Source organism: Phragmites australis, chromosome 18 (genome assembly GCF_958298935.1).
Source record: "Phragmites australis chromosome 18, lpPhrAust1.1, whole genome shotgun sequence".
In the NCBI taxonomy this organism is placed as follows: Eukaryota; Viridiplantae; Streptophyta; class Magnoliopsida; order Poales; family Poaceae; genus Phragmites; species Phragmites australis.
The window spans coordinates 1,368,384-1,396,151 of NC_084938.1; the positions used below are offsets into that span (position 1 = coordinate 1,368,384).

The 27,768-nt window shown below is 45.1% G+C and overlaps 4 protein-coding genes across 6 annotated transcripts; 2 read left to right on the forward strand and 2 right to left on the reverse strand.

The window, feature by feature from the left end:
- Positions 1–927: 927 nt before the first annotated feature.
- On the forward strand, positions 928–5,077 carry LOC133898264 (protein STICHEL-like 2). 2 transcript variants are annotated; one of them, XM_062338891.1, is made up of 6 exons: positions 928–1,105; positions 1,625–2,854; positions 2,987–3,203; positions 3,448–3,633; positions 3,739–3,948; positions 4,335–5,077. In XM_062338891.1, the coding sequence occupies exons 2-6, from the start codon at positions 1,703–1,705 to the stop codon at positions 4,958–4,960; spliced, it is 2,391 nt and encodes a 796-aa protein (XP_062194875.1). In that variant the 5' UTR covers positions 928–1,105; positions 1,625–1,702; the 3' UTR covers positions 4,961–5,077. The 2 variants fall into 2 exon arrangements, with proteins under 2 accessions (XP_062194875.1, XP_062194876.1); XM_062338892.1 differs by lacking the exon at positions 928–1,105 and adding an exon at positions 1,116–1,286.
- A 980-nt stretch (positions 5,078–6,057) lies between these two features.
- On the reverse strand, positions 6,058–12,212 carry LOC133898265 (MA3 DOMAIN-CONTAINING TRANSLATION REGULATORY FACTOR 1-like). Its single transcript, XM_062338893.1, has 4 exons — positions 12,087–12,212; positions 11,655–11,967; positions 8,372–8,466; positions 6,058–8,171 (listed from the first exon to the last, which is right to left on the reverse strand). Exons 2-4 carry the CDS (start codon positions 11,929–11,931, stop codon positions 6,381–6,383), a joined length of 2,163 nt encoding a protein of 720 aa, XP_062194877.1. The 5' UTR covers positions 11,932–11,967; positions 12,087–12,212; the 3' UTR covers positions 6,058–6,380.
- A 5,632-nt stretch (positions 12,213–17,844) lies between these two features.
- Positions 17,845–20,401, forward strand: LOC133899136 (small ribosomal subunit protein bS21c-like). The gene is made up of 2 exons (XM_062340085.1): positions 17,845–18,377; positions 19,224–20,401. The coding sequence occupies exons 1-2, from the start codon at positions 18,001–18,003 to the stop codon at positions 19,339–19,341; spliced, it is 495 nt and encodes a 164-aa protein (XP_062196069.1). The 5' UTR covers positions 17,845–18,000; the 3' UTR covers positions 19,342–20,401.
- A 2,910-nt stretch (positions 20,402–23,311) lies between these two features.
- Positions 23,312–26,102, reverse strand: LOC133898914 (glycosyltransferase family 92 protein Os08g0121900-like). Of its 2 annotated transcripts, none has more exons than XM_062339724.1 (2): positions 25,678–26,102; positions 23,312–25,147 (listed from the first exon to the last, which is right to left on the reverse strand). In XM_062339724.1, exons 1-2 carry the CDS (start codon positions 25,877–25,879, stop codon positions 23,589–23,591), a joined length of 1,761 nt encoding a protein of 586 aa, XP_062195708.1. In that variant the 5' UTR covers positions 25,880–26,102; the 3' UTR covers positions 23,312–23,588. The 2 variants fall into 2 exon arrangements, with proteins under 2 accessions (XP_062195708.1, XP_062195707.1); XM_062339723.1 differs by having other exon boundaries at positions 23,312–25,174.
- Positions 26,103–27,768: the final 1,666 nt, after the last annotated feature.

The window sequence follows — 27,768 nt, forward strand, 5'->3', positions numbered from 1 at the left end:
GAGTACTAATCTTTATAATCATGCAGTTCCAAAGGTTTATGTTCGTTTATCTTGTAGCCATCACGTTACCATAAGTAATATCCTCTAAGTTGAACTTAGTAAACGTTGATTAATGATTAGTTAAATTATATGCATGTTTAGTGTATACAATATACATCAATGTATGAATAGATTCATGTTTTATATATCTTTTAGTAACATATTAGCTATTGATAATGAAAATACTATTTTATTGTAATATATTGATAAAATATAACAAAAAAATATTATTATGAAAATATTTTTTGAGACAAATCCATCGTATCATTTTCAAGTATCCAAATTCAATATATAAAAACTAATTTGTAGGTAAAATTTAAAACAACCGATTGCACGTTACACAAAACAATACTTATTTTATATTGAAGGGAGTATATTATAAGAGAATTTAATGGTCCGAGTATATTTAAAAGACTTTCTCAAACATTAATATGCCTAAAACAGAAGAGTATAAATTATAAAGTTTTTCCTCGATTTATGCAAAATTTAACATGCTCGTGTGAAGTTGTTGGAGAGCGAGAGGAGGAACAAGACGGGTCGTCAAGGCAGCGGTGGGGTCACGAGCTCCATCACCCGGGAGGCCGGAGCAGTGAAATCTCACGCGACCCACCTCTCTCGCCACCCACACAGCGACGGAATCCTCTCGCTGGCCCCACCTGTCATCGACTCGCGCTCCACCCCCACCGTCGCGTCCGCTCCAATTATTTCCTCCCCGCCAACGGAATTGTACACGATCCCACAAAAAGACGAAACCACCCCTAGACCTTGTACGTAGTTACGCGGGCGTGCCACGGCGGCACGCCGTCCCGCCAGGTCGCTCCCTCCGCACGCCTCCGTTCCCACTCACGCGTCCCGGCCTCGCCCCGCGCCCCCCCCCCCACGCCTATTTACGGCCCCTGCCGCTCTCCCCGCCTCGCCTAGTCTCGCTGTTAATGCAGCGGCGCCGGTGGCGGCGGCAGGGAGCGGAGTGGCGCCGTAGCGGTGGGACCGACGCGGTGAGTAGGGGCGGGCCGCGGGAATAGCCGCGGGATTTCGTCTCGCTCTCTCGTCGTCGTCGTGGGGAGTGGTAGGATTCTGCTCTGCGCTTATCCCCGTCTCTCCATTCTGTTACTACTTCGTTTCTTGTTTTTTTTTTCCGATGGATTGTTTCTACTTGGGTCCGTGCGCTTGCTTTGGTTCGTGCTGCTTGGGTTTTGTTGCATTTTCGGCCCCCTTCTCGAGGTTTCTGCTCCGTGAGATTGTTCAATGTGAGAAGCAAAATTATCCTTCTTTGGTTTTCGTTGCCAAAATTTCCCTTGTCTTCCCCGCTTGTGGATGCATCTTGCATTTGTGTTTCTGTTTTGTTGGGGAAGATCGTAAAGGAGGTTCTTTTCTTCAGATTTTGTAACCTGCAACTCCTGCCGTGGTCGGAGATTGAAACACCGACCACCGTGGCCGGTGAACGAAACTCCGACCACCGTGGCCGGCGAACGGAGGGGGAGATATATATATTTTTTCCATGTTTCTAGTGTGTACTTACCGCGCAATGCCTAATTCCCTATACTTCTCTACCATGTGTTCTTTAACGCGCTAATCTGCATTGCAGGATTCAGCCGGCTTGGACTCGGAATTTCAGCGAAAATTTCAGTACTAGCAATAGTCTAGTTCCTTTAAGACTTGCAAGATGATTGAGGGCAGGAGGCATTCGGTGGACATCCCGATTTCTCGGGCCCTGGTGACCATCATGAGGTCTAGATCCCTGAGGGACCCTGACACCAACTCGCTGGCCAAGTTCTCGGCCAAGAAGACCATCTGGGAGGGCTGCTCCCTCGAGGAAGACGAACCGGAGGGGAACAATTATGGCAGGCACAGCTTTAGCTACAATGCTTATGATCATCTCCAGAGGAGGAGGGAGGAGTTTGGGGACAGCTTGAGGTCGGGCCGTCTCGCGAACTCGCCGATCAACATCATCAAGGCCAATGCGATGGCGAAGGCCGCACTCCATAACCAGAGTTGTTGCTCAGCGATTTCCGGGATGTCAAGGGCTGCAAAGGACAGGGCTATATCTTTGGTGATTGAAGGGGAAGAACTAGGACGGAGGGAGGCCAGCACATTCCAGGAGAGCTCAAGAAGTTTGCTTCAGAAGTACCGGCCCAAATCTTTCTCCGAGCTGGTTGGGCATGATGTTGTTGCTCAGTCTCTTTCGGGTGCTGTTTTGAAAGGAAAGCTTGCTCCTATCTATCTCTTCCATGGTCCTCACGGCGTAGGCAAGACGTCAGTGGCTAGAATATTTGCTGCGGCACTGAATTGCCATTCTCCAGGTGGGAACCAGCCATGTGAGCACTGCGAGGAATGCATGGCCATATTCTCAGGAAGCAGCAGCAGTGTGGTAGAGGTTGACGCTTCCAAACTAGATTGCAAATCTAGAGTTGCGGCCTTGCTCAGGAATGCCTGTGAAGTTCCTGCTTCTTCACACTTCAAGGTTCTTATAGTGGATGATTGCCAACACATGAACAAGGAGGGATGGTACTCTGTCTACAATAGCCTTGAAGGAATTCCTGACAGCACAATCTTTGTCATGATCACATCTGACATTGATAAGCTACCAAGCAATTCCATCGGATGGTGCCAGAACTACAGGTTTTGCAAGATAGATGATGCACAGATTGCCCACCGATTGATCAAGATTTGCACAAAAGAAGGCATGGAATTTGAAGCTGAAGCACTGGAGCTTCTTGCTCGCAAGGCCAATGGTTCCATTCGCGATGCAATTCAAACGCTTGACCAACTCACTCTACTTGGAAAAAGGATCAGCAAATCAGTGACACATGAGCTAGTAAGTTGATTACTCCAGTTTTCTTATTTTCATATACATATCATCATCAATGAAATTTACCATTTTTTACTTCGGAAACTTTCAGTTTTTCAACACCTTAACTGGCTATGATTGCCTTTTTAATTTTGGCAGATAGGTGATGTCTCAGATGAGGAATTGCTTGATCTTCTCAATCTGGCTATGTCATCGGATGCTGCTACTATTGTGAGGAGGGCTAGGGAGCTTTTGAGTTCAAAGGTCGACCCCCTGCAGCTATTAGCCCAGCTTGCAAATCTTATCATGGACATCTTAGCTGGAAAGCACCCGTCAGATTCTTCGGAAGTCAGAAGAGTTACTGGGAAACATACATGTATGCTCTCTTCCCTCCTAAGCTTCAAACTTATGCAGCTGCATATTAAATGGCCTCAGATCTGTTATTCTATTGTTGATCAATTTTGTTGAAGTGCAATATATTATCATTTCTACTGAATATTCTCGCCGAAGATAGTATCATGTTTCTCTTAACATGAGTAACAGCTGAACATTATTCTCTTACAGTGTACACCTGTCTATTGTTTCCTTCTCCATCTAATTTTTTTAATCAAATTTCGCAGCCGCTGACGTTGATGTACACAAACTTAGGAATGCACTGGAAATACTCTCTGAAACTGAAAAGCAATTAAAGACCACAAAAAACCAGTCTACGTGGCTTACCGCTGCGCTGTTACAGTTTAATATGAGAGAGCCCTACTGTCTAGATGATACTGCAGTTTCAAGCATGTTCACTGAGAGTCAGACAGGTAACTAATATTCTCTGCCTCATGTATTTTGATCTCCTGAAAAACATTACTGTCAAAATATCTGAGAGTTTCTATATATTTACTGACAAACTGTTTATTGTGCAGATGATGGTACCGCGATATTGAAGGATGAAAGCTTAGATACGAGTTCTCATCTTTGTTCTCAGAACAAAGTTGGTTGTCTGGATATGAATTTGGGAGATCCAGATGTACTGGAGACGATATGGATGAAGGCTCTTGAAAACTGCTCATCCCGGTCACTTCAAAATCTTCTGCGAAAGGATGGAAAGTTGTCATCTCTGTACACAACCCAAGGTAATTTTCTCTGTGCGTGGGACCTTTCTCTTCTGTTTTGTTTGGAAGACAGATTCGTTTGTTATCTTAACAGCATGTCCCTACTTCCTGTAATTCTTGTTTCCCGTGGTCCACCATACACCCTATCCAGCCAATAGCTCCCTGCTGCATTTCAGAAAGCACATGTTTGTCTGGACATTTCACATGTGTCATAAAGCAATAGGCATACTTGATGATAAGATAGTGTTTTGGTCTTCCTGGTTGGGATGCATCTTGCTCAGTAATAAGCATGAAGCACTGCCTGTAAAATAGAACTGCTCGCATTCCGTTAGCATCATCGCACGCCTGCACTTTGGTTTATCTTTTTATTCAAGTCAGATTTCATTCTATTGAACTCTGGATTGTAGGTGTAGCAGTAGCTGAATTACAGTTCTGCCATCCTGAGGAGGTACCAACCTCAGAGAGCTTCTGGAAGCCACTTTGCGCTTCTCTGCAGAATTTGCTGAGTTGCAATGTGGATATCCGAATCAACCTTTCGCCAATCTCCAGCAACAGAGCTGGATCAAAGGATTCATCTGTCAGCCTGGTCATGCAATCCAGAGAAGACCAAGAGGCGCAGGATCCAGTCGCCACAAATTGCAGAACCGTTGCATCATCCAGAAGAGACTGTCCCTCTCCACTTGTGGGGCAAGCTAAAGAGAAACCGTCGCACATTCTGGGGTGCCTTCATGGTACTACAGACAGCGACACAGGGGACACTGAGTCGAGGATCTTGAGCTATCAGAAGATATCTGCCATACCTGCAGCATCCACTCCAAGAAACGCTCCCCTGAAAACCGGAGGAGATGCATCGAAGGTTGATGAAGACGGAACTCACCATGGCTGCTTGTCGAGCATTCTACCTTGTGCCTGTGCTCCCCGTGGAAAGTCCGAGCCACGAGAGAAACACAGAGCTGCACCTCGCAAGCGGCTGTTCAGCTGCTGTTTCTGCAAGATTAGGCCAGACTGCAAAACGAAGGGGGAAGCGGTGTAGTATACAGGTCAGGATCATCAAAGCTGTCTATTCTCTTACTATGTTTTCTGGTTTGGCTGTGGTGGCCGAATCAGTTCAGACTTTTTTAGATGGAAGCGTGTGAATCTGTTAACTGCAGATGGAAGTGTGTTCATCTGTTAACTGTAGCTTGTCTCTGATGTGATATTGATTAGACACAGTAGATGTTCATCGCTAACATTACGATAAGAATCAGGTGTTTAAACTTTGCCGGTAGCATAACCATATTGAGAGTTATCCATGGGATGGCATACTTTTGTGACATTTTTTTGTCGGTGATGAGAATTTTTATTGTCTTAGAATCATGATCCAAATCAAGGGAGCAGCAAACAAGATACCCACATAAACAAATGGCCTGTGCTGAATTCATTGTTTACTACTGAAAATAATTCCGCTTGCGGTGCCGTTTGGAACACAGGCATTTCGCAGGAGTTGATACTGTTGCAGTTGATCTCATCGTCGCTGTCCAGACACCCGTTGGGGGGGTGGGGGGTTGCCTCCCCAAGAGCACCCCTTCCACCTGTATAAATGTATATGTACATCAATCAATGAAAGCAATGAACTCATTCGAATCTATTTGATCTACTGTGTATACTTGAGTTCCAACATGTAATCAGTATCTGGTTCTCCATTCGAGCAACAAGCGCCGAGAGAGGAAGGAAGAACAGCGCAGACACAGAGCAAGAGCGTCACATGGATCCTTCAAAATTTTGCAAAAATCCTACAGAATTCTGAAAGTTAAAATTACATTAAAATGAAAGCTCACAAGCTCGGTATGCTCTCACAACCCCTTGCCCACGAGCATTCGTTGCCTCGTCAAAATAAGACGAACATCTAGAATACAATCCACCATGGCTGGGTGGCAGTGGCACAGATCGGCACACATACCATTCAGGTATTCACCACGCCACAACCCTTTTTGCACCAGAATAACAATCACAATAACAACCATCCAATCGCACAGGGAAACAGCGAATGGCGCAAAATCACGGCAAATTCGGAGATCGCTCCCTTCACCCGTATTGGGTGATGACGTTGTCTTCCCAGCAAATCATCAGAGTTAAAAGCCACCAGCACAATGAAACGAAGAAACAGCCATAAGATGCAGGCGGACATCAGTAAAACTTTTACAACAAGGTCTTTTTTTCTTTGTTTTTACTTGATGTAAAAGGTCTCTGGAGAGTTAAAATGGAATCCAACAAGAAACAGCATGAGTATGTCAGATGCAAGATCTAGACATAAGCCGCCACCACCACAAGCAATAGGGGCTCGCTCCTCTACCAACGCGCAAACACGACGACATGCGACAGAAACGCGGGTGAACTTGGTGAGCTGCACCACACAACTGCACAATGGCCAGCGCTTGCCTTCTGCTTCAGCTCGATGCTCTCTGCCTGGTTGTTCAAATCGAAGCGGCAATGCTGAATGAGGGCAGAAGCCATCCGCTCTTCTTTGCATACTCCACATAGGAGAGGAACTTCTCCCTGGCATCAGGAATGTCAAGAGCCAGATCATCAAGCCCATCCCTGACCCTTGAGAACCCCTTGGTCATCTGGTTGATGGTTATGATCCCTTCACCAAAGCACTCCTGCAGCAGAGCTAGGATCCTCTCGTTCTTCTTTTCCATCGCCATGACAAGCGCCTTCTTGACAACTTCATGGTTGAAGAAAGACATGCCCAGCTCGCGGATGCAGTTGCATGCTTCCCCTACATCACCTCCACTCTCGTATTCCTCCAGGAGATTTGTTATCTTGTCCTTCGTGTCCTCCACGGCCCATCCGGTTCCACCACCCCAGCATCTCAGAAGCCTCTCCCCAGCATGGCGGGCTGATGCAAGTGAGCGTGCCATGTTCAGTGTTTCAGCTCCGCTGCAGTTTGGTGGAAGCTTGCTATTAATCTCATCGAAGTTTAGAGGCACGAGAACATCATCAATCACTGCCCTCGCTAGGAACAGTCCCAGTTCATCGGAGGCATCCAATATATCCAGTGCTGTGTCTTCTGCAGATTCAAGGAGCATTATGAATCCCTTGGCAATGTCTTCAGTAGAGAAGAGCTCCATGCTTAATGATGATAGAAGAACAGATGCCATCTCTTTCTCTCTGTTCTTACGGTCCATAGCAATTGTTATGAGCTTCTTGATAAAGATTGGATTATATTCTGGATAACCAAGCTCTTTGAGGCTACGGATAAGCTCTGGTGTATCATCAGAAAGGAAGTACTCGTGTATTATAGATACAGCCTCTCTCTTGTACCTTGCCAGCTTCTCATGCTCGTCATCTTCAACATCTCCGTTGACACTAGAACGTACATAAGAAGAATCTAGCCATCCCTCAGAAATTGCTTTTGATACCAACAGCTGGAATTCAGATTTTGCAGATGGTATATCAAGAGTGAGATCATCAAGACTCTCAGCGAAACGAGAGAATCCTTTCATCATCTGACTAGAGCTTATCAAACATTCTTCCGATGCTTCCTTCAGAAGCTTGACAACAAGAGTTTCAGAAACTGGGCTCTCCATTCCAAGCGTAAGAGCTCTCTTCACTACCTCATGATGAAAAAATGGCACCGCCAACTCTCTTATGCACCGGCACGCCTCAGCTGTATCACCATTCTTGATGTATTCCTTTAGAAGATCAGTAATCCTCTTCTTCGCCTCTTCTACTGTGATGTGTGTTGAACCACCCCATCGCCGCTCAATTAACTCCGCGTGGTGGGGTGCTGAAAGATAGCTCTTCTCTGCAATTTGTACAACCTGCATCCCCTTTGAAGACTCTGAGAGACTCCCTTTTGCCTTGCTGAGAAAAGCAGGTGGCAGAATGTCATCAACAACTGCCCGTGCAATGAAAAGCGCTAGAACATCGACAGCATCAGGTATGTCAACAGCCAGATCATCGACAGCCTCTAACAGCAGCAGAAAGCCCAGTCTGATTTGAGTTGAACCGATCACATTGCCATAAAGAGACGATAACAGCACTGAAGCCATCTCTTTCTCCTTGTCATGCCTGTCCATTGCCATGGAAACAAGCTTCTTGACAAAGTAACGGTGGAAGTCATCATAACCCAACTCTTTAAGATCAGAAGCAGCCAATTTAACATCACCATTGCTGAAATATTCCTCAATTATTGGGACAACAGATTTTTTGTAATCATCTAGTGGGGTTGAAACAGGGGCTTCAACAAGCTCATATGGCTCCTGATTAGCAAAGCAAGATCAACATTAATGTACATGTATGGCTGGGTACTAACCACATAGACAACACACTTAGATAAAGCTAAATACAAGTCATCTCCAATAGTTTATTTAGATTGAACATGAGTCAACATTCAACAGTTTAGAGCTGCATGAAAGAACAAATGGCAGGAGTATAGGTCAAGACCACCAAAAGTAATTACCTCACCACTGTCATAGTTTGGATCATTTCGGTCAAGGCATGCATCTGCATCAGTATCAATAAGTTTGCCCCAGGTTCCTTTGCCACCAGCACCATCTGCAATAGAAGCTCAGCAAGTCAGATATTTGGATACAGTGGAAAAGAGAGAATTTTAGCATTTTTCTAGCACAGCAAAAGTAGAAACATAGGACCACTAGTCTAAGTTCGAACTTACAGTGGTGTCTACTAGAATCCATGTAAACATACAGGACCCCAACTATGTGTTGTATTTGGATCCAAAATGGTTAGGCACCAAATTCACGCATCAAACACTCACATACTAAACGATTGACACCCCATACCATGCATCAGGATCAGAAAGCACATAGGTTTTCACAGTAGTAGAGTCAAAAGTTATGCATGGCACATTTGCATTTCATATCCATGTGCAAGACACGAGGCTATTATATGTCATGAAAATAAAGTAGGCAACATGACATGAAGGCTATACCTAGACTGCATAACAATTAATTTCAGTATTGCATTTAAAAGGACATAGTTTGTCGCTAAACTGATAAATTAGATCTAAATAGTAGATGGATAATTTTTAGTTCTTACATAACAAGGGCCGCGACAAGCAAAAGAAAATGGAAAAACATGAATCTCTAAGTATCCCTGACAGCTCGTATTTAGTAATATCAAATTATGTCAATATGTAATCTGCTTTCATGTAAAACAGCTAACGATATGCAAGCATACCGAATGGTATCACATTCTAACCAAAGTTTCTAAGCAAAAAAGGATGCGGATGACTAAGCAAGGCCATAACAACAATGCAGGTTGTGTACGTATATCTATAGATAGTTGCAGCATCAAGGATGCATTGAGTGCAAAGCAATGTGATACAGTGATCAGTGACTACAAGAACTGACAAAGAAATCAAGCAATATTGCAGCATGTGTCCCCACTTTCCAATAATGCATAGACGGAGGCCAATATCAGCTAAAATTATCAACATAAATGGAAAGAAAAGTTATGAATGAACCAGGTTTGGATAGAAACTATGCTCTATCAATTGTCCTACAATGATGATCCCACAAATGACCACAAGCAGGATGCAGTTCTCCGAATAGTATGGAGGGTGACTGTTACATATAGGAGAAATTTCAGGTAGCTGTACTTAATAAAATAATAATCACATATAGCTCGTGCAACATGGCACATATAGAAGAAATTCAAGTGTTCTCTTGGATTAGCAGCTGGCCTACAGTGTTATCTGGACACGGACACGGGTGTCAGAATCCGACTCGGATTCGGGTGTCCGATTTGACAAAAAAAATTTGACACTGCTAGCCTATAGAAGATGGTTCACATCTTTCCCATGCGTAGATTAAAGGAAAGCTGATTATCAAAACCACGTGCATAATGTGTTCTGTCAACTTTACGTTACCGTTGCCATATATCAATCTAAGAACATTTGTACTGTTACACACGTATAATACAAATGAGCACAGTAGCGACAAAAATAACTAAAAGTGTAACTGTCGGTGATATGGGAACCGGGGGTTCCCGAGTCCCGAGGCCAGGACAGCACAGTGCCACATGGCGCCTTCCCTCGGGGACCACCTCCCCGAGGACTTAAGGGAAGCCAGATCTGGGAGAGGGTGCTCGGGGCCAAGAACAGTTGGCCCCCGAATACCCAAAGTGCCCCGAGGACCCGAGAAGAGCCAGGTCCAGGAGTGGGCGTTCGGAGCCAAGTGCAGTTGGTCCCCGAGCACCCAGAGTGCCCCGAGGACCCGGTAAGCCCCATGCCGGTGGACCCTGCAGGGACTCCACGATGAGGTGTCGGTCGGTGGGAGGCCTGATGCTGTATTTAATGGGGAACGTGGACGGTCACATCCAACCACTCTCCCCCACGTCTGTCGTACTGAATACGTCAGTCCCTGCCACCGTCTGGCAAGAAGACGTGGGCACAATTAATGCGGCGGGTCCCATCGCATGTCCCCTCGCGGGACCCATAAAGAAAGACGGCTCGACGATATCTTCGATGGGCTTGAGGCATATCGCCTATCGCCCTGTTGCATCAGACTATGTTAGACCTACTCTGATCAGACGGGCATGAGAGAGTACTCAGAGACTGGCCGGTGGGCGCCCCTGCGCCTGCTAAAGTTGGGACGTGAAGACCGATGGGACCGTCCGAGGGATGCATTTTTAACCCTCTATAACATCAACTGTAGACCCATGATGGTTGTTTTCCATTTATTGTTTACGAAAACTTGTGCCTTCGTTCTGAGCACTCCCTGGAGGGCCTCCCCCCCCCCCCCGATAGATAAAAGGGGGGAGCACTTCGTAGAAGAGGACGGGGAAAAAAGAAAGCTCAAGACTTCACACAGCCAATAGAACAGCAGCTCCTTGTAACACAGAGAAAAACGAGAGTGCTAGAGATCCAGAGAAAGGTATTTGAAGAGCATTGATAATATACTAGACACACAGGAGTAGGGTATTACGCTTCCGTACGGCCTGAACCTGTCTAAATCCTTGGTGCATTCATTACTACTAGCCACCGACGATCCATTCTGCCTAAGTCCCACACGCATTAACCCCACGTACGAGGTAGTTTCAGGACCAGCCTTCGGCCGTAGTTTCAGGACCAGCCTCCGGTCGAATCTCAAAGGGGATCCCTCAGGATCCCTGCTTGCGGTGTTCATCCACCGACAGTAAGGAACGCAGATGGAACGCACATAACTAAATCCATCAAACTTTTAATAAAAATTAATACACAGCCAAATATCTAATTGTCATGATCCGACTAACTCATTCCCCTATAGGCAGCTCAACCACCAGCTAATCCTCCATTGACAGCTCAGACCATCAGTTAACACGCACACGGATCTCCTAATTCACACCATGCATGCAAAGCTAACCATCTGCGTACCAAGCATGTAGTAACGGAACTAATCAAAACACAGTTCTTCTATACTTAACCAACCAACTAGGATAAATTCAAACCAGCAGATGAAATAACAGTAAAAAACACCCATGTTCTTTCAGATCAAATTTCATGGAAGCTACATTTCTACAAGAACTATCATCTCCAAACCAAAATATGCAATCTCGACAAATCATCAATTTTTCCCTGATCAACGCAAACAAGGCAGCAACAATTAATAATAGCAGAAGAGAACTGACTACACATCGTATCCTAAATAACCAAGCATGCCAAGCTCTGGAACCACCTCAACAACAATAAGTAAGGTACTAAACATAGCAGAAACAGATGGAACCACCGCTCGTCACCACCTCACCTTTCTTAACCTTGATGGTCTTCCCGGAATGCGACCGCCGCACGTGCCTCAGCCCACCTCCCCCTCCCCCGCCGCCGCCGGCCGCAGCCGCAGCCGCGGCCGCCGCGCGCTTCTGCTCCAGCTGCTCCTCGTACTGCTGCAGCAGGGCCGAGGTGGTGGCCCCGGTCGGCGAGCGCGGCGAGGCGAGCGACAGCGTCTCCGCGTTCTGCACCGCGATCCGCAGCTTCTCCCGCTGCTCCTGCGTCAGGAACCCACCGTCCTTCCTCGGCGACGCCATCCCTCCTTCCCTCACTCCCTCCACCAACACCACCACCTGCAGCAAAGCAACAACACAGCAGCCAAACGCGTCAGCCGAAATGGGGGAGGCGCGATTCGAGTTCGAGCGCCGGGAAGAAGGGGGGTCTCGGAGCTCGGAGCCCTATCCATCCGCACCTAGGGTTTCGGCCGCGGATCGAGCCGCCGCCCCCAACCCGTGCGCGAGATTTGTGTGCGAACGAGTGGTATTTTCTTATCTTTCTCTCTCCTCCCGCTGTTTTGTTTTCTCCGGGTAGAGAGAGAGAGAGACGGGGGAGGATAGGGGAGGGGATGGCTTTATACGGGGGAGGCGGCGCGGGTCCCGCTCCGGAGACACGTCGGCTGCGTTCCGGCGCGGGCCCGCATGTCATGGGGCCGCTCGCCGCTTCTGATGTGTGGGCCTGCCCATTTCCCCGGCCCGCTGGTTTGAGCCGGCAGGCCGCCGCGGTTCCCTATCCCCTCTCCACCTGGCACTGTCCGCTCGCCCGCCCAGGCCGGTGGCCGCTCCGCTCACACGGAAGAACGCACGCTTGTTTCACTGACACGTGGGAGAAATTTATTTTAGGCTCACTTGTTGGTGAGGTGAAAGTATAAAAATTCTACTAGATCTTCCACCGAAAGATTTTTATGAGATATTGATCTATATTATTTTTCTTTGATCTAACGGTTAGTATATACAACTAAAAGTAAGGAGGAGAATACGTGATATACACAAGATGAGGTCTTTCTGTGAGACCGGATCTTATAAAATTTTCTTCTAATTGAAAAAGTTGTGTGGCCTTATTCCTGAGGATTTATGAGATTGGACCGGACCACAATTACTATTAAGGTTTTGCAGGGGAGGGTCGGGATCCTCCGTGGTTGATAGGATTGTCGCCTTATTTGTGTGTCAGGTTGTGATTGGTACTGGTGCGGTGGAGAATGACGCATCGGATTTAAGTCAAAGATTCTGAAAGGGTGTGTTTAGCTATTCCGATGAGGTTTCGTTGAATGTAGGTTAAGTATAACTATTGTTAAAAAGAATAGTATTTATATTTGTTTGAATAGGTTGGGCTAACTTTCAGTTTAGATGACCGAATCTGAAACTGTATAAGCAGATACAAAAGTCGAGATTGTGATTAGTTGCTTATATGAATATGATTTTATGACATTGATAGGTTGGCCTATATGCACGAGTAGATATAGAAGTCTGCATCCACCTGACCATATTGAATGCGTATATTTGTATCTGTTGGTAAGACTGGAACAATAGATATAGATAACCAAAACACTTTTTCATAAAATTATACGCATCCATAAAAAAGGCTTGAACAAATTCGGACAACCAAGCACGCCCTAGGTAATCCACGTGTCATAAATTTCCCAATTTCTTCCGTTTCAAGAGAAAAACATTTCTTTCAGCACAAGCACAAGCACATGCTTCTTCTTAAAAAAAAAAACAAAATCAGCATACAGTAATCTGAAATAGACGAATCCTGCTGAAAATAAATTTAGTTAAACTGGTAACTGGTTCATAGCAAGTGTTCTTGAATAAAGGAAACGACAGCATTGCATGTGTTTTTGCAGTGGCTTCGATTTGGAACTTGAAGAGAGCTTCTCTTGCCTTGAGCTTATCCAAAACCAAGGTTGCTCTCAGCCTTTTATATCCGTAGTGCATGGGTAGCTTCTTCATTCTATCTAGGATCTCATACCGTTCACAATGTTACGCGACATGCCTCGAGCAAGATGTACACAAATCATTCTTTTGACGTAAAAAAATATCACGTCAATACACTGAGGATTTCATGTGTAATATTCGGTGAACAGCACTAAAATACTTTGGTCGTGGTACTGCACCGTCGGACCTTTATTATCACCTACGTTCGAAAGAGACCCCGTCGGAGCGCAGATGACTAACAACTTGTCCTTAGTCGTTGGAAAAAAATATATAGCAATATAGATTAGGAAAGAGAACGAAACTATATGAACTAAACAAAAGATGAAAGTTAAAATAGATTGATTTTATCGATTGTTTATACAAAAGAAAGGACGGATAAATTGTATATCTAGATTGACTACCTATTTGTCTACGCAAACTGAGACAAATGAAATGTCAAGAACATGTCATAGACCTGGAACTAATGAAAATAAAAGGGAAAAATAAAGAAAGCTGGGCCGGGAAATGCCAAGATTCTGCCATATTCTTCTACTGGGTTGGCCTGTTCATCAGCAGAGCTCATAAAAATTAAAAGGTGTATATAACAGATATATTTTCCAGAAAGCTGAGTGACTTCCCTCGTATTAAGCCACTAATAGCAGGTTAGCAACCACCAGTGTTCTAAGCATTCTGTCCAAAGGCAACCAAAACCAGTCAATACAAATTTTCGAAACACCCCAATTCAACAATGGCGTTAGACAGTTTCCGTAATAATCATGTGACACTAAATAACCATTAGCTGCCTTATAATGACTTAGGATTAAAAAAAAAAGGAATTGCACTTCATGGCTGGGGACAATTTGAATACTGGAAGTATCCAACGATATCGTTGTGATCTGCAAACCATTATAACCTGCAATGCAAAAAAAAAATCCAGAGAATTGTCAGTAAATAAAGTGTAGAAAACAAAATAGCATAGAACTAGCAATGCCAGTGTCAAAATATAAGACAAGGAATCAGAAATACATCAATTGGGTCTGATGCGCAGAGAGATAAGCTAATGGGGGCGTATAATCCAGAAGCAAAATACAGATCACTCGCAGAATATCGTTGTGTACGCAGGAGAGTGGCAGAGATGGCGTCCTCGCCAGCATAAAATTTCCAACAACACATACAGAGCGTACGGTGTTGGAGCTGCCATTCGCCGGGCGGCCCTCATCGGCTTATCACAAGAGAGAAAACCATAATGACTCGGGCGTCTGGTGCTTCACCATGGTCCAAGAACACGGCAAGGTTCTTCTGGAATTGCAGACAAGTATTTATTTACAGAGCTATTGTGCAAGATTTGGGGAAAGATATTTTTTCGATAAATGAAAATTTATTATCTCTTATCGTTACATTAAGGTGATACAATATACACAAAAATTCACTTTATACTTCTGCATAGCACGGATGCACACGGCTAAAAGGAGAGCAAAGCAACAATAATAATAATAAAAAAAAAATAAGAGAACACAAATGATATAGCTCGCGGTCTATGATGGAGCATCAATTCGATATCTAAAAATCGGATAAAAATCTCTTTGGGAAGATATGCCGTGACATCCAAACAATTTATGCCTCCAGCTGTCCCACGTCAAATCTTTTTCTCGGAGAGTTGTTCAATGTGAGGGAAGTTTTACATTCTGAACTCGCACTGGTCAGTGAAGGCAATGCAAATCCTTACAATGGATGTAATGGTTTTCATGATAACAAGGATGTTGCAGATGTTCTACGAGGCAACAGACATTTTAGACAAAGCTATACATGATTCCTACCTGGTCTGATCTATAACACTGATCCTGGACCCCGGTACAAACTCACATACATCAAATTCACCTTCACAAGAGCATTTGGTTCCGAGGCTACACACTACATCTCCGAGGTAACAAGAAAGATGAAGAAGCTGTACAGTGATTACGTTGAAGATAATCTTGACAATGCGATGGCCGCTGCCAATGCTGATCCATTGCGACAAGCATGGGATGAGCACTGCCGTTTACTACAGGATGGCACCGGGGAACTTGGGAGTCACACAGAATCCCAGACGGAACTCGACTCCTCCCTCCCACAGACGGTTTTGACATCCTGAACTGGTGGAAGGTCCACAGGTTTGCAGTGCTACGTCGACATAGATATAGGTGTCAGAATTTAATTTGGATTTAGGTATTTGATTTGGTAAAGAAATTTTGAATGTCGTAAAATACAACTCGGAATTTAATATGGGTGTTAGAATCTGACTGAAGTGTTCGATTCGAAAAACAAAATTAAACATGGGTGTAACACTGCAGAATGGCAAGGGATGCACTGGCCATGCCCTCATGCAGGAAGCTATCTTCTGAGCAACTCGCCCATGTCAGGAGCATGATTCGTGGTTATTCCGTGGAAGGCTTCAAGTAGGTGCAAAGATTCACCGGCTCATAAAAATGGCGAGAGCCTCAACCACACTCATCTCAGTTTCGCTTATATCCACATTATTTTTACAATATATCTAAATAAGTGTATGTCGTTCATTTTTTTTATCTGATGGTTTAGATTGCTCTAATGATACTCTATCGTCTATTAGTATCATAGGTAATATTAAGGAGTATCATGAGTATTATAAAGGTTCTCTGTATAATAGATGCCCTTCTTTGGCAGGTTTTTCAGCGCCCAGCTAGCTCCCTGGCTGCGTTGGTGAATCTCTCTTCGTTTGTGCTGTTGTGTGTTGAAATGTATTCCACAAACGATCGTGTTACCATCTCCCTCGTGATGATCGGGCTGGGGGAGATGGATGTTTGTTCAGACACAAGTGACGGTTTCTTCAGTTGTTGTAAATATAAATGTCCACTGCTCGATCCTGTATGGGAATCAGTTGTGGCCCGTATAATTCACTCTCTGTTTTGTTTTGTTTCTTCATCCTGATGATTGAAACCTGGACATAGTGCATAACGAAGAGTTTTACATATCATTATCAGGTATACAGGAAAATGTAGTACTGTCGAACACTGCATCAGTGCTTCGCCTCCTGGGATGTTCCTCTGACACTAGCACCCGATATAGTTCGCAGGATTCGGCCTCGTTGCTCGAAACAGTAATACTCATTTTGTCTGTTAAAGAGACGATGTTTGGATAGCAGGACAGCTGACAGCGCATTCATGTGCCCTGTACGTCTAGTTGCTTATAATTCCTCGTGCATATAGGACACATGTCCTGTGCCCTGTGCTCTCAGCTTATCATATTTTCCTGCCATTCTCTTACACCCAATTGGTTTCGTTAGAGAGATCCACGGCGTTTGGATCGGGCATTCAAACTGGTTCTCTCTCGCGCCCGTTACGAAAGAGGCATGTCGTGCGGAGACCACAATCATGGAAATCTTCACCAATCGGGATCCTCTACAGTCAAAGTGGTAACTGTATAGGGTCTACAATCAATGACCTAAAGTTAGTCAAGTGGATCTGGAACTATCTTAGAATCTAATCTAACTTTGATTCAGTATGTGGCTTAGCTCACGATTCACTAAAGAAAAATGAAAAAAAAAAGTCTAATCTGATGCCTACCCACCGTTGTAGCACTGGTTCCGCCACTGTTTACAGTAAAGCGCATCAGGAGTCTCCTCAACCATCAGATCAAAATCCAACGATGCAGATTAGGTGATACAGTACCCGGTGAATATATATGGGTCGCTGTAGATTTCAAACCGTGATGGACTTTGCTTTGTGGGCTGAAAGGAAAGTCGGATGAAAAAAACAAACATATGTTTTTTTTTAAAAATAAAATCAAGCCACGGTTATCTTTAACTTTCGTTCATAACCTCGCTTACGCTACAGCTTTGGTGCCACACCTCATCCTCCTATGCCATCTTTCTCCACCTCTCCAGTCACTAGATCTGCCCCCTTGCCATCGACACTAGCTCACCGACTGTCCTCCACCGTCCAAACCAACAACGTCATTGCCGTCCCACCCCTACACCTACCTCCTTCATCGAACTGACCTACTTTCTCAGATATCCCCCGAAACTCTGAAACCTCTCTAAATCCTAAACCTCACCAACAGCCGTGGCCTGATTTAGGATGGGCTGGGCAAATTGCATCCATACCATCACTTTGAAGCCCATTTTCATCCATACCATCACCCGTGTCCATGACAAACGGGCCCGGGCCCATGTGTTAGTGGCACGGGGTGGTGGTATGGATAAAAATTGCTTGCAAAGTGATGGTATAGATGCAATTTTCGGATTTAGGATCGTAAATTTCAGTAGTAAGCGTGGAAAGCAAAATATAAGCATTCCTTTTCCGGGTGTTCTCCTGCTAGCCTAGTGGGGCCCAGCAACCAGAGACCTCGCCCGTGGGGGCACACTCTCCTCTGATTCGTCCTTCGCCGGCGTGCACCACCACCATGGCCACCTCCGCCGCCGCAGCCGTCTTCTCGTCGCGCCTACCTCCCCTCCTACAAGGTAACACCCAGATCGCCTGTGTATCCTTCCCGCGGCGGTTGCCCCTCGCCGCCACCCTCGCCCTCTCGGTCTCCACCTCCGCCCCCGCCCTGCCGGCGGCGCGGCGGTTGGCGCCGCCGGCGGCCAACCCCAAGTATCACAACGCGAAGGTGGACGCGGGAGACGAGGACGTGAACGGGGAGGAGCTCCTGCGGCGGTTCACGCGGGAGGTGGCGCGCGCGGGCGTCGTGGAGGAGATCAGGCGCCGGCGGAGGCACGAGGACGCGCGGGACAGGCGCAAGCGCAAGGCCCGGTCTTTGGCCCGGAGGTTCCGCCGGAGGTACTCGCCTTCGTGATCTCGCGATGAGCAAACTTGATCATTTTATTTCTCGCTTTGTGCGTATTTGTTTGGAAGCTGTGGTAACTCCTTATGCGTTCATTTTCCAAACATTTAGGTTCTTTAATCACATGATGATCGCAGATTGCTGATGAGGATCAGTGTTTTTGTTTAATTTTAAGCTCGTTTTGAAGTGTTAACGACTGATTTGATCTACTTGTTTGCAAGACTGAAAGTTGTTGTACATAAAGCAGCAAATTCATCTAGTTTTTTTAGACAACAGGCTTACTGTGTATTTTTAGGCTGCTGTGTTGATCATATCTGATAACAGTATATTTTTGCCAAACTATTTACATGCATTAGCAATACATTTGCATGCAACCATCCTAATGCTAATTGTCATGATCCTGAGGGTGTGACAGCTACCTTATGTCCGTAATGATTAGTTCTGAATGGAAACAATTGTGCTTGTGAAATGATCCTTTCAAAGGTCATCCTTTTGTCTTTCGTATTTAAGTTGTTTTGTAGACCAACAGCTCCATATTTGTGGTGATTGTATTTGCATTCGTTCTTGATCATTATCTTAAAATAGTTTTATTCTTGATCATGAATTCGCGATTGTGCATCTCGTGTATTTGCAAGTTTAAGGAAATGCCTAATCAAATATCCATGATGCAATCATGCAGCAAACTTTATGCTGAATTTTGCAGTGTGTGTAACATGAGGGGCATCTCTACTTTTTCTGAACACAAGATAGTTGGTCATTTCGAAATGCCTTGAGTTATTTCAATTATATCAATAATGTAGCGAGCTCTTGACTCTTACCTGGTCCCAATCATTCTGTTGCAGGCACTTCAAGGGTCCATATCCATTTGATGATGAGCAGGGGCCGAAGGAGCGGACGAGTGACGATGATGAGAATGACAACTGGGAGCTTCCAGGAGGAGAGTTTCCTTCTTACAGATGAATCAACAAACTGCACTTAATCCATGTTTTTGGTCTGCCGAAGAGTTTCAGCACTTCAACTCCCGACTTCAGTTCTTTTTTCCCACCAAATATTTGAGTTAGTTATTTGATGGAAAATTGGAAATAGGGCTAGTGGTGCCAAAACATTTCAAGCTGATTGGTGACGAAGGCGTAACGGACTTGCATTCTAGATGTAAAGCTTTGTCCTGAATGTTATGTCTCAAGTGCAGAGCCTCCTGAGTCCTGACTGTGCTGCGAATACTTGATCTCTTTTGTTCTTGTGGATGTATTGGCTAGGAAAGAGACCAACGGCTGCAGTTCATAGAAAAATTCTGATGCTAAAAACAGGAACTCTGATGCAGAGAGACATGATTTAGCGATCTATTACTCGAAAATTGTGATCCAACTTCTGTCACTGTTGCAAATCTGCAATGCTGGTCCTCAATCAAACCAGGTTGCAAATTTTGTTTTGGATAAGTTATCACTGAGAATTATACTACTGAGCATCTGCCAGAACTGAACAAAAACGACGTGAAGAAAACGATGAGAAGGACGAACAGCGAGGAAAGCTTGTGGCCTACTGGCCTCCTCCTATATGCCTGTCCATTTAGCTGAAGTCTAGGGATGTAAGTGGTACCTAATAAATTATTTTCGGTCACTTAGTTCATTTTTTTCTTAATTTAATCAGGTGATAGTGAATCTATAGTTTATTTTTTAGTTTTAGATCAACCAATGACACAAAAATACAAAACTTGTATCTCTACTCCGTCATATTTCGGTGTTAGTATTAGGCGTATGATTGGGACTTCTTTGCCGTTGAGTTGGCAGGTATCAGGGTTGGACACAGGCTCAGTTGCAGAAAGCTCGAACGTCCAGCGCAGGTTGCTTCTGGAACGCAGCATCCGACTGCCTGACTTTGGACCGACCAGTTCTTCTCTTTTTGCACCATTCTATCACTGTCTAACATTCAATTTTTACCGGCATTGGCAACGACGTTTTTTCTTCGTTCTTGTGGAGATATTGGACGAAATTGAAACAATACAGAGTAGATTAATATTCTCGCGGACAAGAATCGATACGTCTTTTTTTTTTCTTTCCTGAAATCGCTATCCAAACTAAGGTTCTGTTTGTTTGTACTTCTACTTCTGGTTTCTTTAAAAAATTGTGTTTTTGGTTTTTCTGTGAAGCTGTTTTTAGATTTTAGTTATTGGATTTTACAATATTTTTTTCAGCACATTACTTTTAAAAAAACTACTCTCAGCTAGGTTTTCAGCTTCTAGTTCATTTCCTTAGAAGCAAGCTTCTGACTTCTAAGAAGCTATACAGAAGCTACTTTTTAGTAAATCCGTTTGTTTTAGCTTTTGACAGAAGTAAAAGGTAAAAACAGTCTGAAACAAATATGCCCTAAGTTACAAGTCGAGCTATGAGTTTGGCTGGCGTGACTCACCAGGTCGGTTATCTTGAGCTACTCCTATCAAGCCGAGCTATTTTCTTTTTATTTATTTTGCAAAATTAGACAACTGTTTACAAAAATAACGAAACTAGATGCTCGTCACCCTATCATCGGCCCATTAATTGGACGATAAGGTAATTTTTATATGAGAATTATAGCCCTCGATGAGATATATAATTTTATAATTGATTATTTTTTATTTGAAGTCATTTGAATGCCAAAAAAGTGATAGAATGTTCAGATCCACAATTTTCATATCTAAACATTATAGCAACTTTTTCAGTATAGAAATAGCTTAAAATGAAAAATATTCAATTACAAAGTTATAGATCTCACCGAGCTATAATTTTTATATAAAAATAATCTCTGTCCGAATTCGTATAGAAAAATTATGATTTCTCAAAAATATATTGCCTGGTGAGTAACCCTATCGCCCATGAATGGGCATCATGCCTCGCCCGTTCACCAGGCGATATGTCACCTAAATTGCTGCAAACGGTAGACCCCACTTTGTCACCTTTTTATTAGATGATTTTTATATGCCGCTGGTTGTCGCTAGTTTTGTCATTATTTGAAACGATCGACTAAATTTATTAAATTAATAAAAGGAAACTATATTTTAAATAAAACTCGATTTAAACATGCCTCGGCACGAGTTGCAAGCCATTGCCGTGCTTGATCAGCTGGTCTTCGCTGGCGGGCCAACCCATGCCGACACCATCACACCAGCCGACGAAACTACAAAGACGGCATGCAATTTGCCTTTTCCTTTGTATGCTCAATGATTTTCAGACTTTTTGTCAAAGCACTCGTCCAGCTATTAAAGTTTTTTTAAGAACATTTTAGATGATTCAGTCCATGCAGTTGTCTGCGACTTGCATGCAGCAATCGATGACATTGCATGGTACCGAAGTGAGTATCAAATGTACAAGGATTCATTCGATTGAATCGCACTGGCAAGAAGAAGAATCCATGCAGCAGATCTACAGACAAATTATTAATACCCACATCTAGAGCTGCAATATACCGAAGAGGTACAGGAAGTCTGAACCCAGAGAAACTCCACCTCTCAGCTAGCTCTAACTATTGGAGCTACCTATGAATCTGTCGTTCTGACCTGCATCATCAGGAACAGACCTGAGCACTTGTACATCACCTTGTGTGGAGCCAGCTGCACACTGCACTGCATCCCTCCTCAATGTGCAGTGAGCAAGATGCAACAGATTTTCACAGCAGCTAGCACAGTGGGAAATTTCAGGGTGCAAAGTGGAGGAGCATTTTCAGATATGTCATTGGTACAACTTTGCAGTGCCAGAGGCAGAGAGACAAGCGCAGCAGTGGCGTGCCAGCTTACTGCAAGAATTTGAGGCACTGCTGTCCAATGCAAGAACCTTTCAAGATTCAAATGAGCAACAGTATCCAGGTATCATGGCAGCTCATGTGTCTACATACATGCATTGTTGTATTATCACTATAAATATTATACACGTGGACATTATTTTAGCCCTATACTATACTGACGTGGTACCAAACTGCAGCTCAAATTTGTAGTTTATTCCTTGAGCCTTTCTCAGCTCTTTGATTGTATCTTCAGATAGCAACATCCCCAGGAAGCACCAAACCAATCCACACACACGCCAGCTTTTGTATTGTTCCCCATAGTTTTCCTTGATTAGTACATCTAAACTAACATCAGAAACAAGGAATAGTCTGGGGGTTAGAGATTAGGATATCAGAAAGGCTATGTATGTTTGCTTCCCATTGCTTTTTGACTTCGCTACGAGGAACCTGTCCTGATAAACCTGTGGTTAGTGGTAAAATAAAGAACTGAGACCCTTGCAATGCATCCAGGCAAGGCCATCCTGTCAAGGAACTTTAGATAATAAAGTATGAACAGTTAGGCACTAAAGAGAAAGACGAAAGAAACCTAGGTTTCATCTGGTGTGAGTTGAAGAATAAAACAATGGTTATGACAGTGACCTGGATGTTGATCTGGTTTTTCCTTTTTCTAAGAAGTTGCTGATTTGATACAAGATAATACTTTCCCGAAGCTACTAGTTGCATCTAAAGATGCTAAACATAAACTCAGGGGGCAGGTCCACCTTGTGTCCATAGGCTGCACAGGACCGGAATTTTTTTCGCCTTCCAGTGATCATATGTAGCAGCCCTAGCAGGACAGCCTGGGACACCCGGACATTTTTTTTCTGGGTCCGCCGCTGCCATTATGCAAATGTAAAGTAAAAACAAGTAAAAGAAAAATGTTATGGATGTGAATTTTCCCTGAAAAGTCAAATATTCTTCCAGGACCACTACATCAAGGAAGGTGCACCATCCTTGTCTTCGTCACAAACTGCCAGTTAACCAGCTTGTGCTTACTGAATTGAATTGTAATCTTCTCCATAACTAATTTGTTGGCATTTGCAGAATTGGTGACTATCTAATAAGGTCCTCAAGTTTTAGTATTTTCTTATCCATCAGTATGAGAGCATATAGCAATGTAAAATAGCTGAAGAAGAAATTGAGTCTAGTAGTCATCCTACGCATTCCCTCTTTCACCAACGAAACTTACAGTGAGCGTGGTACCTATCTGTATCTACAAAAGAATCATGTCCCTCTTAGACATGTCAAAAAATGGATGATTCTAAAAAGAAATAAGAACAGTGAAATCCTTATGTCTAAAATTTACCAACGAGCAAATCACTCTTCTACCTAATTTCTGTGTCTTCTTTCCCTGTCTGTCTGTCTCCCTGTCATGTATTGTGTGCCGTGCCAGATCAAATACAATGTTTACCCATTTACCATGGAAGACTTCCAGTGTCTGGATCTGTGAATACTTTATGCACAAAATCTTTAAGACCAGTATCGAATACTTCACAGAACCGACGTGGCCAATCCTCCGGTTCCACCGGCTTGGTCCCTAGCCCTGGTGCCCTGTCCCTGGATCCAACATTCTCCTCATCCTGCCAATCAGCAACATAGGTCGCGACTCGTCCAGAGAATTTATCCTTGAACACCTCCCAGACTTGGTACTTGTAGTGGTTGATCAGCATCACTCCCTGACCAATGTTCACATACCTCACCCCTTCTTTCAGATGGAAGTGGTGCACCACATTGATGAGTGATGGGTTTAGTGTGTCCGGCCTGATAATTGACTTGTGGCGCTCCGGCGCAGCCAGCCGGCAGGTGTAGCTTGTTGTAACGCCTTTCTTGGGAATTTTAGTTCGACCTGATGGACCAAAGCTGTGGCATGCAGTCCTGAGCTCACCGATCCGCGGCCTGTTTGAGTAGTTCCGGAGGACATCTTGTAGAGTCTGGTTGGCAGGGAAGTGCAAGAACTCGTCAATGTCGATGAACCCTACCCACTCACAGCTCTCCCGGGCCCTGAGAGCACAATGTGCAAATCCAGCCTCCTGAGACTTAATCCATGGCCACAGATAGCGCGTCACATTGTACCTTGATGGATCCATGGTATTGAGGACCTGCTCAAGGCCATCGTCACTGTTGTTGTCGTAGATGAACCATCGCTGCACGCCAATATGTGAGTGGTAGACGATCCATTCTCGGAGGAACCGTGCTTGGTTGCGCAGCATAGTGCATACACACATTGAGTGTGCCTTTTGCCGGCGATGCCTGTTATACCGAGGGAGTGGCTCAGGTTGGGCGATTGAGGGAAGCGTGGAGCTCCCCCGGCCCTTGGTCCTGATTGAGGCCAACATAGGCTTGTCATCACTGCCTCCATTGTTGTTGGCATCAGTTGTCATCCTGAGGTACCGGCGAATACGAGCTGGTGTCACACACCGGAATATCTCCTGTGCAGCAGAAATCACAGGGGAGGTGAGCACATGCTTCGGCTTCGACAGGTCCCGGCCAAAGACGCACTCATACCGCGACGCCACACCCAAACGTCCTGGCCGGAGGTTCATCCCCTTGGCGAACACAACGGTGGTGTTGTCCCGGCTGTCAATAAGTGCGGTGTACACCAGCCGGTCCCATTGCAGCGGCGCCGCCGGAGGTGACAGGGACAGTGAAAGCGATACAGCCACACCAGACGGCCCGGCAGGGCAATGGACGAGGCTGGGTCCATCCGACAAGGAGGCGGCCGAGAGGGGCAGGCGGCGGAGCTCCGAGGAGTTGAAAGGGGAGTACAGGCACTCGAACTGGTCAGGAGCTGGCAGCACCGATCCGTCCCTGAGGATTAGGAGAACCTGGTCCGGCAAGGCAACTGCGTGCCTGATTTGGACGGACGGCAGCACGCTGCCGGCACCGCCGCCAGCTTGCTGCTTTCCGGCATCAGACGAGATGGCGTTCAGGGTGGCCGACGGCCAAGCCGTCCTGAGCACCGGCCGGAACGATGCTGCGTCAGAGACAAGAACATCAGCACCTCGCGTAAAAAGAAAACAAAACGAGCGGATTTAGCATGCTTGAATCCAGAAACAACAACACACACATTCTTCATGTGATGGAGTCAGCTATTCCTATTCTAGTATTGATTAGTCAAAAAGAACACCACCACTAGTATAATATACTCGCTCGCTAACGCTCCAATCCAGGAATGACAAGCTGTTCCTGCTCCCATGAGAACACCAAGGGACGCAAGAATCCAACGAGAAACATTGCAATTCTGCCGCTAGTGGTAAGACCCCATCAGATCTATCGCAACCCCCACAAAAAGGAGCCAACTTTTCCCACCTCCCCAACAACGAACACCAAACACTTACCAAAATTGTATCTAAAAATGATAAGTTTTTCACCCAAATCATTATTATTCCCGCCACGCTCCAAGCACAAGATTGCCGTGAGAATATAATTCCAGTGACCCACCAAAACCCAACCAAGATCCAATTCACACCAGGAGAAGGCAGGGAAGTGGGAAGGAAGGCTCACCTCCAATGACGTGCACGCCGCCGAGGACGACCACGCCGGCGCACAGGAACGCGAAGAGCGCCGCGAACAGCCGCTGCTGCGGCCCCGCCGCCGCCGACGCCCGGTGACCCCTCGCGGCAGGGGAACCCCCGCCGCCTCCTACCGCACCACCTTTGCAACTCCCGAGCCTGCTCAGCTTCCTCTCCTTCGCTGATATCGCCATCGCCGGCGCCCGTCGCCACCGGTCACCGCCGCCACAGCAACAGCTCAGATCCCCAAGCAGCAGCGAGCCCCACAGGCAGCACCATTCGCAACGCGCTACCCGGCGGCTGGAAGCATTTACGCCGACCTCTCTCCACGGTTGGTTCCCGTGAATGGCGAGGAGGGCGGTACGGTGGCCGGCGAATCCGAAGCGGTGGTTGCGTCCGGTGGGAGGTGGGAACGAAGCTTGCTTCTACTGCAGCTGGGCAAGCGGTGCGTTTATACCCGCGCGCACGCCTCTGATGGGTGGGCCATCCCATCTTTCCTGGTCCCACACGTCGGTGACGGGAGGCCGGCCGCGCGACGCGGTCTTGCGGCGCGTGGCTCGAATGACGTGTGGGCCCGTGGGGACGGTCTGTCAGTGGCAGGTGGGGCCGCGTCTAACGGCACGGGCACGCCCGACCAATGGGGCGGCGGGTTCGTTGGGTGGTTAGTTTCGGAGTGGACACCGTGGATGACAGTGGGGCCAGAGCATATGGGTCCATCCTGTCAGTTGCTGAGGTGGAGATGTGTGCTGGTGTCTGGTGATTTGGATGGAACAACAATATAATTGTAGTGCACATGGGGCAAGGTATCCAATTCTGCCTGTTCATCAGGGAATTTATTTATTTTGGAGAATATAATATTTCTCATAAGAGCAAGGTGTTCTTTCCATTTCCATTCATTTTGTTGATCTGTTTTTATGCAAGTAGGTAAAGAAACAAGCAATTGGAAGTTTGGAGCACTGCAGTTGGACAGCAGATTTAGCAGAGCATGGCCATGGATATATAAGTCATTCCTGCATCTGATTTTTTTTTTTTTTTAAAAAACAGAACTTAAGCTCCTGTTTTCACAACACTTTTAGAACTTTAGATAACTCACAAAATTACTGCTCTGTGTTAGTTCCATTTGGTTTCAGAGTATTGAGTTTAATTTCTAGAATACCGTTTGTACCAGTTGAAAATTTGCTATCGTTTACTATTTTTGAGATACAAAAACATTTCAAGTTTGATAGGCTAAATGGGAGGAGCATCTGGACGAGGAAAGTTTATACGTGTTAAATTTCGTGGTCACAGCAATGCTTCGTTAGGACCATAAGGGCCCTACTTGATCGAAACGTTTTGGCATTTTTATGCATGTGATACATTGGTCCCTTTACTCTACGTAACAAAAATGAACTGAGTTGTGAATTCCATTGAATTTGAGTTACTCAAAAGAGTGTATCAGGTTAATTCACATTTCACATCTGACTTCTCTTTCTGCGGAAAATTTGACAAAAACACAATATCGCTGAACCATAGAGTAATTAATATTTTGTTACGATTTTAAATAATATAAACTTAGCGTTTGGGTTGTTCTAGGAATCTGTTGGCCTACCTCCAAGGGCAAACAAAGTCAAATGTGGTCCACTAAAGGTTCACTATATTAATCTCTGCTTTAACCCCCTGTTAACAACTTGTGGGTGCGGTGGTGGTGGTGGGGAGTTGTTACTGAAAACCTGCATCTATCCAACCAATCCAGAGCCCATACGAAAAAGCTACTATAAAGAAAGACATTGTCCTTAGTAATACTTTATTACCTGTCCTGCTGTTCCTGCTACTATTTTTGCCTTTCTGTACAATGTAAGACACATGGCCTGTGGGACTTGAGATTCTTCAGCTCGTCTGAACTCTGAAGCAGCAAATAAATAAAAGGATTTCAGAGAATCAATTGTTACCAGTTCTGTAATAGTGGTTGCCCGATTTGATTGATTGGCATTAACATCTCATGGAGAAAGAGCAAAATAAGTTTTAGTTTTATATGGAACAGATAGCAGAAGCTTAAGATTTGATTATGTTTTATATTCAGCATACCATGTTTTAATAGGGAACA

Bases quoted from the DNA above. Each gene is read 5' to 3' on its own strand.
- LOC133898265 (XM_062338893.1), bottom strand. From the start codon at position 11,931: ATGGCGTCGCCGAGGAAGGACGGTGGGTTCCTGACGCAGGAGCAGCGG. The intron at 8,467-11,654 runs GTGAGGTGGTGA...CTTCTATTGCAG, and splicing joins GACCATCAAGGTTAAGAAAG to ATGGTGCTGGTGGCAAAGGA. The intron at 8,172-8,371 runs GTAATTACTTTT...TTTGCTAATCAG, and splicing joins CAAACTATGACAGTGGTGAG to GAGCCATATGAGCTTGTTGA.
- LOC133898914 (XM_062339723.1), bottom strand. From the start codon at position 25,879: ATGGCGATATCAGCGAAGGAGAGGAAGCTGAGCAGGCTCGGGAGTTGC. The intron at 25,175-25,677 runs GTGAGCCTTCCT...TTTTTACGCGAG, and splicing joins CGGCGTGCACGTCATTGGAG to GTGCTGATGTTCTTGTCTCT.
- LOC133898264 (XM_062338891.1), top strand. From the start codon at position 1,703: ATGATTGAGGGCAGGAGGCATTCGGTGGACATCCCGATTTCTCGGGCC. The intron at 2,855-2,986 runs GTAAGTTGATTA...TAATTTTGGCAG, and splicing joins AATCAGTGACACATGAGCTA to ATAGGTGATGTCTCAGATGA. The intron at 3,634-3,738 runs GTAACTAATATT...TTTATTGTGCAG, and splicing joins GTTCACTGAGAGTCAGACAG to ATGATGGTACCGCGATATTG.
- LOC133899136 (XM_062340085.1), top strand. From the start codon at position 18,001: ATGGCCACCTCCGCCGCCGCAGCCGTCTTCTCGTCGCGCCTACCTCCC. The intron at 18,378-19,223 runs GTACTCGCCTTC...ATTCTGTTGCAG, and splicing joins GCCCGGAGGTTCCGCCGGAG to GCACTTCAAGGGTCCATATC.